Source organism: Rhincodon typus, chromosome 10 (genome assembly GCF_021869965.1).
Source record: "Rhincodon typus isolate 14 chromosome 10, sRhiTyp1.1, whole genome shotgun sequence".
NCBI classification, from domain to species: Eukaryota; Metazoa; Chordata; class Chondrichthyes; order Orectolobiformes; family Rhincodontidae; genus Rhincodon; species Rhincodon typus.
In genome coordinates this window covers 43,804,962-43,823,867 of record NC_063341.1, presented here as the reverse complement: position 1 = coordinate 43,823,867, position 18,906 = coordinate 43,804,962, and the positions used below count along the sequence as shown (strand labels likewise).

Sequence of the window (18,906 nt, the reverse complement as noted above, 5' to 3'; positions counted from 1 at the left end):
CAGAACAGATTCATTATCATAAAGAGCATCTCCTATTGGCTAATTCTAAAACATACACAAATCCTTCCAATTTTTTAAAAGAAATATTCTTTCACAGGATGTGGGCATCACTGGCTAGACCAACATTTATAGCTCATCACTGTTTTTATTCTTTCATGGGATGTGGGGCTTTGTTGGCTGGACCAACATCTTTTGCACGTCCCTAGGTGCCCTCGGTGGTGGTATCAAACTCTGCAAAGATGGTCTCTGTTCAGCCTTTAGGGAATGCCTCATGACAGCTATTGTGTCAAGATTTAGCAGATACATATGGGCACAGTGCATGCATGGTTTTGCCTAGTGCTCAGGAGAATGGAAGTCATGTACAACCATCATCATTCTTCTGATGTCTGCAGTTCACTCTGTGAGAGTAACAGTTCACTCGTGATGTTAGACCAGTTAGTCTGTCTTATTCAGAGGATCTGAAGGTCAAATGTCACTGAAAACAAAAATTCTGTCTGTCATTCCGCATGACTTTGTAAGTAAACTTACAAGCAACAAACCTTTAGCTGGTCAAGCTCCAGTAGTATCTTACAACTGGGGGCTTCGCAAATCTCAACATTGCCAATCTGGGGGGTACGATCATCAACAACATCGAGTTTCATTCAGGGAAGGTAACACCGTGCCACATGTTTCCTCTGAACTTGGCCTCTGGTACATGAAGGTGTTTTGACTTCAGTTTTCAATCTAGAGAAGCCTTATCTCTTGTAGAGAAGCTATGTCCATGTTCAGTCTATCACATTTCATGATTATCAGAGCTGTCTTGCGTGCATTGTCGACCAGTTCAAAGTCATTGGTCATTGCTGTGTATGTGGTCCCACGTTCCAGCTTGCCAACGAAAATATTAGCATTGGCTTGCATTTTGTATATTCAACAGGTTGATGTAATGCATTCACTGTGTGATGAAGAAGATTTGCTTCCCACTTTCTGTAGGCCAGTTGGCTTCTCATCCTCGACCAATACTGATGGTTAGCAGCATTGCAAACAAAAACCAAACACACAAGTCTTTCCTTGCAAGTATATAGCCTATCCATTGGCATATACTGTACAGTGCCTCCTCATGGACAATGGATCCCTCAAAGTTCAGGCTAAAACATCTTAAGAATTCCAGGGAGATGTGGTCCCCAGATACAGTGTGCAGGTTCACTGCATGTGAACACAACTCTGACATTAAAGAATGAAACTAGCACCTGTGGGTGAATAGTTCCTTTTGGAGAACTCATGGAACTTGATGGCTAAAGGACTAAACTGTACCAAAAAAGTCTGGAGTGCTGTTCAAAGGTTGATGGATCAACATGCACACTTTCCGGCAACCCTTGCAAACATGTCCATGCCAAACATGTTTTTCAGTATCTTCTGGACCTGACTGGGGAAATGGAGATGGAAACTCTGATTTTAGGTATCCCAGAGATCCCACAAATATTGAACAGGCTTGCACTCTTGAGAGCACTTCCAGTTTTACTGCAGAGTATTAACACAACATGAAAGACACCAGTTATAGATCATTAGCCCAACTTGACTGACATAAAGAATTGGTCAACCACAGTCCACTTCAAGACTGGCAGCTCCTGATGAGCTAGGTGTTTGGAGCTGAGTGTCTTCTCAACAAATGGACTAAAATCAGTGACCAAGCAAATGGTTAAGATAATAATCAATAATACAGTTTTATATTGCAGGATTAACCAAATTACATAACCAGTCTTTTACAAGACAATTCACCTGAAAAACACCCATCAAGTATTGCAACAGAATCTTATATGTTTCATATTTCACAGAAATTTTTGGATAAGCCTCACTCATTTGCCCCTGGATTAAAAAGATCATTCATTCCAAAATTGGAGAATATATGTCAAAGCCTCTGAGATGGTCAATGCAAAGGCAAGACGAAGATATTTGAAACTATCTTCAGGCAGAAATAGATGATTCATCTCAGTCACCTCCTGAGTACCCATTATCACAGATGCCACTCGTCAGATAATTTGATTCACTCCACAAGATATCAAGAAATAGGTGAAGGAGTTAGTTACAGCACAGCGTATGGATCCTGACCAGATTCCTGCAGCAGTACTAAGCACTTGCACTCCCGAACTAACCACACCCTTAGACAACTTGTCCAATACAGCCACACCATAGGCACCTATTCAGTAATCTGAAAAATTGCCCATGTATGCCTGTCTACAAAAACAGAAGTTCAATACAGCCCTATCAGTCTTGATGATGAGCAAAGCAATTGAAGGTTTTGTTGACAGTGCCATCAAGCAGCACTCAACTTAGGCAACAACCTGCTCATCAATCTTTTTCGGGGTTTTACCAACAGCACTCAAGTCCAGCTCAACATTAATCAAAACAAAACAAATGAATTAATGGCATGCATTGAAATGAATGGACCTGATCTTATAACCATTACTGAGGCCTGGTTACAAGGAGGTCACAGTTAGGAACTAAATATTCACGGGTATGTAACTTTTTGGGAAGGGAAGGTTGGTGGGATAACTTTGCTAATACAAGACAGATTAAGTATTATAGCAAAAAATAATTTTGGATTGGCTGTTGTAGAATCCATATTGGTGAAGTAAGAAATAACAAGGGGAAGATGACACTGATGGGAAAATTCTACAGGCCCCCTCAGAGTAGCTATTCTGTAGGACAGACAATAAATCATGAGATAATGAGGGTTAAAAAAAAGACAGTCCATTAATCAAGGGTGACTTTAATCTTCACGTAGATTGAGAAAATCAAATCGTGGGAATTCCTCCTCATGGCTACCTTTGCCAAAGTGTGTTCAGACAGTTTCCTGGAACAATATGTTGTGGACCAGGGATCAGGGTATTTTGGAACTTGTAATGTGTAATATGGCTGCTCTAATAAATGATCTCAGAGTTAAAGATCCGCCAGAAAGGAGCAATCATGCCATGATAGAATTTAGTGTTCAGTTCAAGATTGAGAAATTTGGGTCAGGAACAACTGTAAATTTAGATATCGGTAATTACATAGGGATGCGTGTTGAGGAGACTGGAAATGAGCTTAGCAAAAAAGGCAGTTGACGAAAAATGGCTTACATTTAAGAAAATTGTTCATGACTCTCAAAAAAGATACAACCCAATGAGGACGAAGGACTCGAGGAAGCAGATAAAGAAATCGGGGTTAACAAGGAAATTAAGGACAATATCAAATGGAAGGAAAAAAAAACACAATGTAGCAAAGATTAGTGTCATACCAGAAAAGTGGGAAAGCTTAAAAGCCAGCGAAAGATGACCAAAAATAAACAGAGGGAGAAAATAAACGATGATGGCAATGACATTGGTGGTGGGCAATTTGTTGGAGGGAATCCTGAGGGACAGGATTTACATGTATATGGAAAGGCATGAACTGATTAGGGATAGTCAACATGGCTTTGTGCATGGGAAATTGCGTCTCACTAACTTGACTGAGTTTTTTTGAAGTAGTAACGAAAAGGACTGATCAGGGTAGAACGGTGGACATGATCTATATGGTCTTCACCAAGGCGTTCAACAAGGTTCCTCATGGTAGATCAGCTAGCAGGGATAGATCACACACAGGGAGAACTAGCCACTTATATACAGGACTAGCTCAAAGGTAGAAGACAGAGGGTGATGGTAGAGGGTTGCTTTTCAGACAGGATGCCTGTGACCAGTAGTGTGCCACAAGGATTAGTGCTGGGTCCACTGCTTTTTGTCATTTATGTAAATGATTTGCCTATGAATATAGGAAGTATGGTTAGTAAGTTTGCAGATGACACCAAAATTGGAGGTGGAGTAGATAGTGAAGAAGGTTACCTCAGAGTACAACGTGATCCTGATCAGATGGGCCGACGGACTGAGGAATGGCAGATGGAGTTTAATTTACATAAATATGAGATGCTGCATTTTGGAAAGGCAAATCAGGGCAGAACATATACACTTAATGGAAATCATGGGAAGTGCTACTGAACAAAGAGACCTTGGCGTGCAGATTCAAAGATCCTTGAATGTGGAGAGGCAGGTAGATAGGATAATGAAGGTGGCATTTGATACCCTTGCCTTTATTGGTCAGTGCATTGAGTATAGGAGTTGGAAGGTCATGTTGCGACTGTAGAGAATATTGGTTCGGCCACTTTTAAAAGATCACAACTTCCAAAAGGATGATGTTGTGAAACTAGAAAGGTTTCAAAAAAGATTTACAAGGATATTGCCACGGTTGGAGGGTTTGAGCTATAGGGAGAGGCTGAATAGGCTGGGGCTATATCCCCTGGAGTATCGGAGGCCTGAGGGATGACCTTATAGAGATTTATAAAATCATGAGGGACACGGATAGGGTAAATAGGCAAGGCCTTTTCCCTGAGGTGGGGGAGACTAACACTAGAGGGCATAGGTTAAAGATGAGAGGGGGAAGATTGGTCAAACCAGGTCAGTCAAGGCAGCCTTGAGGAGGAGTTCATTGAAATGTAACCACAATAGCTTTCTTGAACAACATGTAATGGAACCGACGAGAGAGGAAGCTATCCTAGATCTGGTCCTGTGTGATGAGACAGGGATAATTAATTATCTCATAGTTAGGAATCCTCTTGGAAGGAGCAATGACAGTATGGTTGAATTTAGAATACAGATGGAAAGTGAGAAGATAAAATCTAATACCAGGGTCCTGTGCTTAAACAAAGGAGACTACAATAGGATAAGGGAAGAGTTGGCTAAAGTACACTAGAAGCAAAGGCTCTCTGGTGGAACAGTTGAGGAACAGTGGAGGACTTTCAAAGCAACTTTTTAAAAGTGCTCAGCAAAGTATATACCAGTGAAAAAGGAAGGACTGTAGGAAAAGGGTTAATCAGCCACAGATCTCTAAGGAAGTAAGGGAGGCTACCAGATTGAAAGATAAGCCATACAAAGTGGCAAAGACCAGTGGGAAACTAGAAGATTGGGAAAACTTTAAAGGTTAACAGAAAGCCACAAAAAAGGCTATTAAGAAAAGTAAGATAGATTATGAAAGTAAACTAGCTCAGAATATAACGACAGACAGCAAATGTTTCTACCAATGTATAAAACAAAAAAGAATGGCTAAGGTAAACATTGGTCTGCTAGAGGATAAGAAGGGGGATTTAATAATGGGAAATGAGGAAATAGCTGAGGCATTGAACAGGTATTTTGTGTCAGTCTTCGCAGTGGAGGACATGAATAACTTGCCAGTAATTCATGACAAAGAGATTCAGGTAGGTAAGGATCTGGACACAATCATTATCACAAAAGAGGTGGTGTTGGGAAAGCTAATGGAGCTCAAGATAGAAAAGTCTCCTGGCCCTGATGGAATACATCCCAGTGTACTAAAAGAGATGGTGGGAGTAATGGCAAATGCACTTGTAGTAATTTTCCAAAATTCGTTGAACTCTGGGGAAGTTTCAGCAGATCGGAAAACAGACAATTTGATGCCACTGTTCAAAAAAGGAGGTAGGGAAAACATGGGGAATTATAGGCCAGTCAGCTTAACTTCGGTAGTGGGGAAAATGCTTGAATCTATCATCAAGGGAGAAACAGCAAGACATCTAGATAGAAATTGCCCCTTTGAGTGGAGGCAGCATAGGTTCATGAAAGGCAGGTCATGCTTGACTAATTTTCTGGAATTCATTATGAAGACATTACGAGCAGTAGATGTGGTATATCTGGATTTTCAAAAGGCATTTGACAAGGTGCCGCACAAAAGACTGCTGCATAAGATAAAGGTTCATGGAGATACAGGCAATATTTTAGCATGGATTGAGGACTGGTTAACTAATAGGTAGTAAAGAGTGGGTAAAAACGAGTGCTTTTCTGATTGGCAAACAGTGACGAGTGGTATGCCTCAGGGATCACTGCTGGGACTGCAATTGTTTACACTTTACCAGATGATTTGGAGTTGGGGACCACAGGTAGTGTGTCCAAGTTTGCAGACGACACTATGATGAGTTGTAGAGCAAAGTGTGCAGAGCACTCAAAGTTTGCAGAGGGATATAGACAGTTTGTGAGTGGATGAAGGTCTGGCAAATGGAATTCAATGTTGATAAATGGGAACTCATCCATTTTGGTAGGAATAACAGTAAAAGGGACTATTATTTGAATGGTTAAAAAATTGCAGCAAGCTACTGTGCAGAGGGACCTGGGGCTCCTTGTGGTTGAATCACAGTAGGTTGGTTTGCAAGTACAACAGGTAATTAACAAGGCAAATGGAGTTTTGTCCTTCATTGCTAGACGGATTGAGTTTAAAAGCAGGGAGGTTATGTTACAGCTGTACAGGGTGCTGCTGAGGCCACACCTGGAGGACTGTGTGCAGTTTTGGTCTCCTTACTTGGGAAAGGATGTACTGGCACTGGAAGGGGTGTAGAGGAGATTCACTAGGTTGATTCCAGAGTTGAGAGGTTTGGTTTATGAGGAGAGGCTGAATAGACTGGGATTATACTCATCGGAATTTAGAAAAATGAAGGGGGTATCTTATAGAAATATATAAAACTATGAAGGCAATAGATAAGACAGAAGCAGGGAGGTTGTTTCCACTGGTGAGTGAAACGAGAACAAGAAGGCATAGCATCAAAATTAGGGCGATCAGATTTAGGACTGAATTGAGGAAGAACTTCTTCACCCAAAGGGTTGGAAAACTGTGGAATTCTCTGCCCAGTGATGTAATTGAGGCTTCCTCATGAATGTTTTTAAAGCTAAGATAGATAAATTTTTGAACAGTAAAGAAATTAAGGGTTATGGTGAGGGTGGGTAAGTGGAAGTGAGGCCAAGAAAATGTCAGCCATGATCTTATTGAATGGCGAAGCAGGCTCGAAGGACAGATGGCCTACTCCTGCTCCTGGTTCTTATGTTTTTATTTACAATACATATATTCATGATTTTGATGATGAAACTGAATACACTATTGCTAACTGTGATTGACAGAAAAATAGGTAGGAAGGTAAGTTGTGAGGATGATACAAAGAGTCTACAGAGGCACGTAGACAAGTTAAGTGAATGGGCAAAATCTTGGCAGATAGAATATAATGTGGGAAAATGTGAAGTTATGACAGGAAGAAAAAAAAAGCTGAATATTATTTAAATGGGGGAAAGCCTAAAGAAACGAGCACAGAGGGAACCAGAGGGCATAGTGCATGAATCACAAAAACTAGAATCCAAGTTCAGCAGGAATAAGTGAGGCAAATGAAATGTTGACCTTTGAAATAAAGAGAAAGGAGTATAAAAATAAAGGAGGTCTTTCTAAATATGTCAGACCACTAAAACTAGCCATGCCTGTAACACTGAACAGTTTTGATCCACTTTTCTAAGGAAAGATATATTGGCATTGAAGGCAGTCTGGAGAAGGTTCACTACAGAGAGATTTTCTTGTGTGTAAAGTTCAAATAAATTGGCCTTGTACTCATTGGAGTTTAGAAGAACGAAAGGAGACCTTATTGAAATATGTAAGATTATTAGGGGGCTTGACCTGGTAAATGTAAAGAGATTGCTTCTTGTGGGAGAGTGTAGGACTAGAGGACATAATCTCAATGTAAGGGGTCACCCATTTCAGACTGAGATGAAGAGGAATTTCTTTTCTTAAAGGGTAATAAACCTGTGGAATTCTTTACCACAGAGGGTTGCAGATGTTGGATCATTAATCATATTCAAAGCGAAGATAGACAGCTTTTTAATTAGTAAAGGAATCAAGGGTTAAGGGGATAAGTCAGGAAAGTGGACTTTTGGATGATCAAATAAACCACGATCTCACTGAATAGCAGAACAGATCCAATGGGCCGAATGGCCTAGTTCTGTTCCTACATCTTATCGTCTTTGGAAACATGGACAAAAGAGCTGAATTCCAGAACAGAGATGAGAACGACTGCCCTTGACACCAAGTTCGCATTTGACTGAGTGTGGCATCAAAGTCCACTAGCAAAACTGAAATCAAATGGAAATCAGGGAAAACAGTTCCCATGATCTGAGTCAAACCCAGGACATAGGAAAATGGTTACGGTTATTGAAGTCCAAACATCTCAGCCACAGACATCACTGCAGAAGTTTCTTAGGGTAATGTCCAAGACCTAACTATCTTCAACTGTTTCATCAATTAACTTGGTAGTTTGGATGTTCATTGATGACCCAGTGTGTTTGGTAGCATATGCAACTGCACAGACAGTGAAGCAGTCTGTGACCAAATACAGCAAGACATAAACTCAGGCTTAAACTGGAGAGTAGCAGGTTGATTGGTTATTTGTCTCATTATTGTTTGAAGGACCAACATGCAAAAATTAGCTGCCAGAGCTGGCTACAAAATGACGACTATGCACAAGTCATATCATAAACACAAAAGGCTATATAAAATTCTTTGTTGATTCTTTAAAAACATGCAATGTTATACTATGAAAATCTTCAACAGTGATTTTCTTTTTCCAGCCATAGTAAACATTTTCAGGGATCAGGAAATATAATTTCTGGATACCAACATCTTTGCCCTCTATTTCTTCCTCTCTTTCCTGATCTCAGCTGCAACACAGGGGTTGGAGAAGCCATCAGCACCAAGTGAAAGTTAGCTGTTTCCCAACAGAAAATGTGAAAAGTGTGTGCTGGTAGCTAAAACAACTTGTACTGCTCTCACCTTTCCCTGGTGACTGATTAAGCGATTCTACTCTGACAGCCATATAAACAGGAACAAAAAATCAAGTTGCTGGATAAGCTGAGCAGGTCTGGCAGCATCTGTGAAGGAACAAACAGAGTTAACATTTCGGGTCCGGTGACCCTTCCTCAGAACCCATTCTGTGGAAGGGTCACCGGACTCGAAACGTTAACTCTTTTTTCCTTCACAGATGCTGCCAGACCTGCTGTGCTTTTCCAGCAACTTTGTTTTTGTTCCTGATCTACAGCATCTGCAGTTCTTTTGGTTTTTATTTAGCCATATAAACAGATTGTTTATTTCCTTTTTCACAGTTGTGGTGATTTAGGATCAAACAAGTGGTAACTACAAACAGAGAAATGATAGGAGATAAACTATTAAAGAAAATATATAATTATTTCAATGCCATATTTTAAAAAGCTGTTTGACAAGACTTATTCTGCATTGTCCAAATGAAACACACTTTAAAATATACTCCAGTATCAAAAACAACCAGACAGCAGTTCCTTCAATCAAATGCTCTGGCTTCCTCAAAAGTCTAATAATTTTTGAAGATTTGGACAAGGTAGAATGCAGAGAGTGAAAGTGGTGTAACGTAGGCCCATAAAGATGACCTGCACTGATCCAGCACCTCGCAACTTTGCACACAATAACAAAATTTTTGGTTTATTTGCTTATGGAATTTGAGAGTTGCTGGAAAGGCCAACATTTATTTCTTATCCCTAATTGCCTTTGTGATGGTGGTGGTGAACCAATCTAAAAATACAATGACAAAATTATCAATAATTATAACATTATAACATGACATCGTTTTTGGAGTTACTTTGTAGAATAGCAAATAATTACAATATTAAACTATCACATGGCCTTGACAATTGGAGATATTTTTGTGAAATGTAGAGTTGTACATTTTCAGTGATAATGCAATGTTTACCTGTGAAGATCAGCAATTTCGTTGTGTATAGAATCAAGTTCTTTGATGGCTGAGAAGTCAGTTCTAGTGTTCAGGGCTGATCCGTTCTGTGATAAGCAAAATTTAGATTATTTCAGCCTTCAAGAACAATAAACGTGTAGATTTAAAACCAACTTTAAGTTCATAGCTTTACACGATTCCATAGTTTAGCGAATATTTTATAGGTTAAAAAGAACGTATGTAAAATCAACTTTCTAAAGCTTAATGCTGGACCTGAAGCAGATCAAACTGCCAGCCCAGCGTATCAAACAACGCAAAATGACCAAAACTGGCTCAATCATACCATCAGGTATCAAATCCAAAGGCATGACTTACCAAGTTGCATCCATAATTTAAATATGAGCACCAGATCAAAATATCTGTTTGCCTATGAAACAGTACAACAGGATGCAACCAAAGACAACTGTAACAACATTAGCCGTCCTACACTTGACCCTAAATGCTAACTGGGAGCACAGGGAAAAAAAAATGGGCAAAACGTATATCTGAAAAATGGTTTATTAATGTTGTCCTTTGCCATTTTAATCTTGTTAGTTCATTTGTTAATTCAGAACAATAACAGATGATGATTTAGTTTAAAAGAAGAAAAGTTTAGTTTAGTATTGAACATCTATGGAAGTTTGTGAAACCAGAATTCTTTTCCTAATTGATTACATAAATTTTTCTCCAAAATCGTGCTTCATAAAAATCTCAAGTGAACAAAAAAAGCTATCTGAAAAAGAAAAAGAAATCTGCTATTATGAACAAAAGAAGGTGAACAGATGATAGATTAAACAGTAAATAATAATGCTAACCTTGCATTTTTAACGAAGAAGTGTTACGTTAGGCTTCCAACGTTATTCACATATTATGGACATCAAAGCAGTGCAGCAAGGATGGCTGGCACTATGAGAAAGGCATAGAGCCTGCAGCAAAGCAGAGGCCAGTAGAATGCAAGAAAGAAAGGTTTAGCAAGAATTAGTAAAGCTACAAAACAGAACTGGATTAATTGTGGAAAATCAAACTTCCAAGAAACACATTTTTAGTGAATATTTGCTTTGGATCAAGCAGCATCACATCAAAATGGAAACCAGAATTTCCAGAACACAATTATTGAAAAGAATTAAAGCATACCCAGAAAACACATTTCTACTTGCAATTGTGTTGTTTTACTAAGGACATTAATTCAAGAGTGACTTAAAGTCCACAAAGGAGTTTAAAAAAAGCCCAGAGACAAATGAAGCATTAGACTGTTAGCAACACATTTGTCTCCTTCAGTGTTTCTGATGAAAACTTTAATTTGAATCTAAAACATTCTTGCCATCCACTGTTTATTTTTCTCCTTACTGAAGTCCTACTTTACGAACAACGTACAATGATTGGTGAAAAATGCTGTATCACCAGTCGAAAAAACTGAACTCCTGGCTGTAATATTCCTAATTTATCAGTTAACAGATAGCAATAAATTGTAATAAACTCAAGCAATGTCCAAAACTTTGAGGAAGAGGGGAAAAAGGGAATGGATGGAAAACGAAAACAAATTACATCACAATCAACAGTCATGAAGTTAAAAGGTATCAGCAGATTGTCATCCACAACAAGGAATACTCAAAAATATACAACAGATAGATGGCAAACACAACAGAAATTTGCAACTAATTAACCAAATGAGAAATGTAACCTTAAAAATACAAGATTTTTTTTGAAAAATGAAACAAGTATGCAAACAGGAATTAAAATGAAATTACTAGAAAAGTGCAAAAAGACCAAAGGAAGGTCAGCACATCAGCAGAGCATAATGGAGTAAAGTGAAAATGAAATGCAATCTCTTTGTTGTGAAAAGAAGCGATGAGAGTGCAATCATGGGAACCAAAGTATTTTGGCCAAGTTTACCACAACCTTCAGAAAAATGACCTAATATATGTCCTGGGTATCCTAATAAAGTTCTTAATATAGGCTTGACTGTCTTCAGTACTTAGCTGCAACTGAATCCCAGCCTTTCCACAAAAACTGAAAGAACTGTGGATGACGTAAATCAGACTCAAAGACAAAAATTGCTGGAAAAGCTCAGCAAGTCTGCCAGCATCTGTTGAGAGAAATCAAAATTAACGTTTCGGGTCCAGTGACCTTTCCTCAGAGCTGCGCGAAGCCCAATTCTGAGGAAGGGTCACTTGACCCACAGCATTAATGCTGATTTCTCTCCACAGATGCTGCCAGACCTGCTGAGCTTTTCCAGCAATTCCTGTTCACGTTCCAGCATTTCCATCATAATTTCAAACACTAATTTATTTTAATTTTCAAACAAAATTCACTACTATTTCCCACTTTCAAGTGGAGCATTCACTACATCAGAGTATTCCACATCTCTGTTATTATCTATTGCTTTTTGAAAGTATCTTCAACTTATATTAACTTCTCTTTCCTATTCCCAGAATTACCTGTTCATGTCCTTCTCTCACTCTTTTTGTAAATTCTATCAAAATACCCGACTGCCTCTCAGTATTCAGTTCGCAAGAGGGTTGTTGCTAGTATGTTAAGCTAACTCGTTTTTCGGACAGATGCTGATTTGCTTGAGAGTTCCCAGATTTTTTTTGTTGTTTGTCATAATCAAGTCGACATTTCTGTCATTGTTCGCAAAGAAACATTATATTGCATGATTCACAATGATACTAAACAATTGTAAAAATTCATAGAATCCCAACAGTGTGGAAAGAGGCCATTCAGCCCATTGAGTCCACACCCACCCTCCAATGAGCAGTCTACAGTTACATTGGCTAATGCATCTAGCCTGCACATCCCTGGACACTATGGGGCAATTTAGCATGGCCAATCGACCTAAACTGCACGTCTTTGGACTGTGGGAGCAAACTGGAGCACCTGGCAGAAACCCATGCAGACATGGGGAGAACATGTAAACTCCACACAATCATCATCGGCTGGAATTGAACCCAGGTTCCTGGTGTTGTGAGGCAGCAATACTAACCACCAAGCCACCATGCAACTCTTAAGAGGAATTTGCTTTGTTTACTAAGGACCAAGTCAAAAACTGGATGGCTGGGACTACTGTGAGTTGTCAACAGAGTCTGGAAAATCTGTAAATATTCACATCAATTTAGAATCAGCTTTGAATATTTTTCACAGAATTTTGATAAGTATGTTATTGCTAGAATCTGTTCTACAGCAAACACGATGTTACAATATCGTTTTTCCACTAACACATATTTGAACGAAACATGTTCTTCCAGCTTCTCAAGGAGGTTTTTCTAAAGAAATATACATTTCTTTTCTGTCTACTCAGTTCCCACCAAGAGGAGTGGATGATTTAATGATCCTCACAGAGAAGCAGGCAGACCGGCGGTGGACCAAAGTAGGATTCAGGATCAGCAGCAGTAAGCTTAAAAGAAGCAACGAGAATGGAGAGGTCCCAGAAGCAGACAGACAGGTAGCAAAGCTGTTTTGACAAAATGAACTGTGTTGTGATAGGAGAGCAAGCAAGTAACATTTTCTCGCTTGTCTCGTGACTAGACATTGAACTAAGACTGTAAGCAGAACTTAAAAACTTTATGAAGATAACTATTAGAACTTCAAATCTAAACTCCTTCACTTGAGGGAGTGAAGGTATTCTGGTTATTTGTCTGACATAAAGAAAAATAAGATTTGCTAGCTTACATTAAGTAGCAATTCAGGTAAAAATAAAAGCAAAAGGTCCATATTCTATTTGTTAAGATTTGACTGGGGAACTCAGGCCCATGATTAGCCTATTCTGGACTATGTGGCAAAATGCACTGGATGATCATGTATAAAGGACTGCTTCTGGCTGGAGCAACTCCAGCTCTGGGTTTTGGAGATCGAGTGGCAGCTGGGGGTACCATGGCATATTTTTGAGGCTGAGCAGTTCATGGAAAGCATGCTTCAGGACGTGGCCATCCTGTAGATTGAGGAAGTGCAGGTAGAGAGGGAATGGATAACATCTGGAACAGGGCCAACATCCTTGCAGGGAGGTTCACGAATGCTGTTGGGTAGATTTAAACAATACTGGCAGAGGGATGGGATCCTGACAAGTACTTCTGAGGGGAGAGAAGCTGAAATGGAATTAGAAGTTGAAGCTACGAGCAAGTCAGTCTCTGGAAGGCAGATGAACATTGGAGGGAGTGGGAGAAGAGAACTGGGGGGGGGGGCGGGGGGGGATTAGTGGGGTGAGACAGCCCACGCAAGAGAGAGAGAGAGGGAGCATGCGAGAGAGAGAGAGGGAGCATACGAGAGAGAGAAAGGGAGCATGCGAGAGAGAGAAAGGGAGGGAGAGAGGGAGAAAGGGACGGAGGGACGGAGGGCGAGAGAAAGTGTGAGCAAGCGCAACCCTAACAATAACTTTCAAATCCTCTCTGACCAAAGTTGAGCTGTCAGAAGACTGAAGGACTGTTAACTTTGTTCCATTATTAAGAAAGGGCGGAAGGATTCGACCTAGAAATTGCAGGTCAGTCAGTCTAACCTCAGTTTTTGGAAAGTTTTTCAAAAAAAGTTCTGAGGAGTAGAAAAATGTGCATTTGGAGACACACAGATTAATCAAGGATGATCAGCAAGGATTTTATTAAAGGAAGTTTGCAGATCAGCAAGTTTGCAGATGACACTAAGATTGGTGGAGTAGCAGATAGTGAAGGGGACTGTCGGAGAATGCAGAATATAGATATATTGCAGAGTTGGGCAGAGAAATGGCAGATGGAGTTCAATTCAGGCAAATGCGAGGTGATGCATTTTGGAAGATCCAATTCAAGAGCGAACTATACGGTAAATGGAAAAGCCCTGGGGAAAATTGATGCACAGAGAGATCTGGGTGTTCAGGTCCATTGTACCCTGAAGGTGGCAACGCAGGTCGGTAGAGTGGTCAAGAAGGCATACGGCATGCTTTCATTCATCGGACGGGGTATTGAGTACAAGAGTTGGCAGGTCATCTTGCAGTGGTATAGGACTTTGGTTCGACCACATTTGGAATACTGCGTACAGTTCTGGTCGCCACATTACCAAAAGGATGTGGATGCTTTGGAGAGGGTGCAGAGGAGGTTCACCAGGATGTTGCCTGGTATGGAGGGTGCTAGCTATGAAAAGAGGTTGAGTAGATTACGATTATTTACATTAGAAAGACGGAGGTTGAGGGGGGACCTGATTGAGGTCTACAAAATCATGAGAGGTACAGATAGGGTGGATGGCAAGAAGCTTTTTCCCCAGAGTGGGGGACTCAATTACTAGGGGTCACGATTTCAAGGTGAGAGGGGAAAAGTTTAAGGGAGATATGCGCGGAAAGTTCTTTATGCAGAGGGTGGTGGGTGCCTGGAACGTGTTGCCAGCGGAGGTGGTAGAGGCGGGCACCATAGTGTCATTTAAGATGTACCTAGACAGATACATGAATGGGCAGGGAGCAGAGGGATACAGATCCTTGGAAAATAGGTGACAGGTTTAGATAGAGGATCTGGATCGGCGCAGGCTTGGAGGGCCGAAGGGCCTGTTCCTGTGCTGTAATTTTCTTTGTTCTTTGTTCTTTGAAGGTCATATTTGACAAATTTGATAAAGTTTTTTCAGAAGTGCTGATGAAGGCAATGCATTTGAGGTGATCTACATGGATTTAATAGAAACATAGAAAATAGGAGATAGAGGCCATTCATCCCTGCGAGCCTGTTCAACCATTCAATATGATCATGGCTGATCATCTAACTCAGTACCCTGTTCCTGTTATCTCATCCTACCTTTTGATCCCTTTCACTCTAAGAATTATTTCCAACTCCTTCTTGTAAAGATTCACTATTTTGGCTTCAACTGCTTTCCGTAACAGAGAATTTCACAGGCTCACTACTCTCTGGGTGAAGAAATTTCTCCTAAACTCAGTCCGAGGTGACCTGCCTGGTATCCTTAGACGGTGACCCATGGTTCTGTGCTCCCAGGTCATCAGGAACACCCCTCCTCTGTTTACCCTGTCTAGTCTAGTTGGAATTTTATAGGTTTGCACGCAATGCTCCCTCATTGTTCTAAACTCGAGTGACTATAGTCCTCTTTGATCCAATCTCTCTTCATATATCTGTCCTGCCATCTCAGCTATCAATCTGGCAAACCTTCATTACACTCCCTCCTTAGATAGAAAACATCCTTCCCAAGATAAGGAGACCAAAACTGCATGTAATACTCCCAGTGTGATCTCACCAAGGCCCTGTACAAGTTCAGCAAGGCATCCCGGTTTCTGCAGTCTAATCCTCTTGCTATGATGGTCGACATGCCATTTGCCTTCTTCACTGCCTGTTGTACCTGCATGTTTACTTTTGCTGTATGACTCTATGACTTTTGTACAACACAGCTACGTCTTGTTGCACCTCCTCCTTTCCCATGTTATCACCGTTCAGATAGAAATCTTCCTTCCTGTTTTTCCTTACAAAGTGAATAACCTGACATTGCTCTTTACATTACACTTCATCTGCAATGCATCTTCCCACCACTCAACCTGTCCAAATCACACTGCAGCATCTCTGTATCCTCCTTTGTTCAATCTCCCATCCAGCTATGTGTTGTCAAAAACTTGAAGATTATATTTAGATCCCTCATCCAAATCATTAATACAGACTGTGAATAGCTGTGGTCCAAGCACTGATCCCTGTGGTACCCAACTGTCATTGTATGTCACTCGGAAAAAGACCCGTTTATTCCTACTTTATTTCCTGTCGGCCAACCAGTTCTCGATCCATACCGATGCATGGGCCCCAATCCCATGTGCTCAAATTTTACATACTAGTTTTTTACGTGAGACCTTATCAGAAGTTATCCAAATGTCCAAGAAAACCACATCCATTGGTTCCCCCTTATCAACTCTTAGTTCCATCCTCAAAAAAATTTCCTGTAGATATATTCAAGCATAATTTCCCTTTGATAAATCTACGCTGACTGTTTCCGATTGTCACTGCTTTCTAAGTGCTGTGCTGTTTAATCTTTTATAATGGACTCGAGTATTTTCCCCATTAACGATCTCAGGGCAACTGCTCTATGATCCCCTGTTTCCCCTCTACTGCATTTTCTAAATAATAGGGTCACCTTAGCTAGCCCTCAATCCGTAAGAACTGTTCCAAATCTATAGTATCGTGTAAGATGACCATAAAGATGACCACTACTTCTAGGGCTACTTCCTTAAGTAGTCTTGGATATAGATTATCAGGCTTTGGGGATTTATCTGCCTTTAATCCCATCAATTTATCTGACACCATTTCTCTTCTAATACTGACTTTCCTTCAGTCCCTCCCTCTCACTAGGCCCTAGGTTCCCAACATTTGAGGTATTATTTGTGTCCTCCTTTATGAATATTCAATGAAAATAAGCATTCAACTAGTTGGCCATTTTTTTGATCTCCACTAAAACATCTGCTGTTTCTGACTCTAAGGCCAGAATACATTTTTTCTTCACTGATCTTTTTCACTTCAAACACTAATAGAAGCTTTTACAATCAGTTTGGATGTTCCCTGCAAGCATGCTCTTGTACTCTGTACAGCAGCAAAGTTATGCTGCACAATTGGAGTACTGAATGCCATTCTGGTCACCACATTACAGATGTGTTTGTACTGCAAAGAGATTTACTAGGATGCTGCTTGTGATAGAAGCTCTTTTGTTTTATTTCAATCACAGGATGTGGGCTTCATTGGCCAAGTCAGTATTTATTGCTCATTACCAAATGACAATAAGGCAGTTAAGAGTCAATCACATTGCTGTGGGTCTGGAGTCACATGTAGGAATGGTGGAAGGATGGCAGTTTCCTTCCCTAAAGGACATTAGTGACCCAGATGGGTTTCTCCCCCTGACAATCGACAATGGTTTCATGGTCATAAATAGACCTTTAATTCCCGATTTTAATTGAATTCAAAATCAAGTGAATTCCACTACAGAGGATTTGAACAGTGATCCCAGAACATGACCTCCATCTCTGGACTAACAGTTTAGCAATAACACCACAAGGCCATCGCCTCCCCATAGTCTGAACTATGAGGGAAGACTGGATAGGCTGTGGTTGCTATTTTGGAGCAGTTGACGTTTAAAGGAGACCTGATATGGTTGTGGGAGGCAAAGATAGGGTGGATAACACGGTATTTTTTTCCCCAATAATAGAGGGGTCAAGACCATGGGACACAAATTTAAGTTAAGATGTAGAATGGCAAGAGTTGAAGAGAATTTTTTTCACCCAATGGATGGCAGAAGTCTGGAACTCACTGCCTAAGAGGGTGTTTAAGTCAGAAACGCTAATAACATTTAAGCAGTATTTAGATTTTCACTTGCATTGCCATAGTCTCTAACGCTACAAGCCAAGAGCTGGAAAATGGGGTGAGTACAGTCAAATCTTTAATAAAAACAGAAATTGCTAGAAAAACTCAGCAGGTCTGGAAGCATCTGTAGAGGGAAAGCAGTGTTAACATTTTTGGGTCCAGAGACCTTCCTTCAGAATTTAGTCAAATCTTTGTTGACCAGCATGAACACGATAGGCCAAATAATCTCCTTCTATGCTGCAAACTTCTTTCAGTCTCAAGACTTGCATCAAATGGCAGGAAGGAAATGGTGAGAGGAGTTACAAGAATGTATGAAATCATCATATGACAAAAGGGAGAAGTTTAATGAAAGTAACAGCTGTTGTTCCCTAATATATTCACAAACCCTTACAAACATGATATCACAAATTTTGCAAAGTCAACAGAAATTAACAACATTTAAGTTTATAATAATAAGGATGCAATAATAATTTAACTTGAATTATTATAAATATACCCAAGTCTGAATCATTACTCAAGTCAATGCTGACAATTTTATTTCTCATGAAAATGAAGCCAAGAGTTGGTGTTGGAACAAATCGCTCAAATGACATAATCTTCACAAGAAATGTTCACAGCTGGTCCTACTACTGCAGAGCTGAAACCATGATGAAAATTCAAATTACCTTTTGTGTACTTTCAGAGGGAGGCATCATCTCTGCTGTGAGAACCTGAGGTGGATCAATACCTTTAGTTAGCTTCTGGTTTATTAAATGTAGTGCCAAGGCAAACTGCTCCTTTGTAAGCTTTCCACAATCATTTGTGTCACAAAGTGCCCTGTGAAGGCAGAAAATTAAGGCAGATCAACAGTTCTGCTAACTCCTATCAAGTATGTCAAATTACCAGATTTGGATCACTTTACTTTTCATTCCCAAGGTTGAAACTGAAACCAAGCAGAGGCTCGGGGACCGCTTTGCAGAACACCTACGCTCGGTTCGCAATAAACAACTGCACCTCCCAGTCGCGAACCATTTCAACTCCCCC

The 18,906-nt window shown here is 40.2% G+C and overlaps 1 protein-coding gene across 1 annotated transcript in view; it reads right to left on the bottom strand.

Annotated features, from left to right (window-relative positions):
* The window catches only part of eps15 (epidermal growth factor receptor pathway substrate 15), a 128,796-nt gene that overhangs the window by 60,305 nt on the left and 49,585 nt on the right, over positions 1-18,906 (bottom strand). Inside the window, exons 12-13 of the mRNA XM_048602094.1 lie at positions 18,549-18,699; positions 9,581-9,666 (exon numbers count right to left, since the gene is read on the bottom strand). Of these exons, the coding sequence (XP_048458051.1) occupies positions 9,581-9,666; positions 18,549-18,699 (237 nt within the window). The remainder of the gene's footprint in view (positions 1-9,580; positions 9,667-18,548; positions 18,700-18,906) is intronic.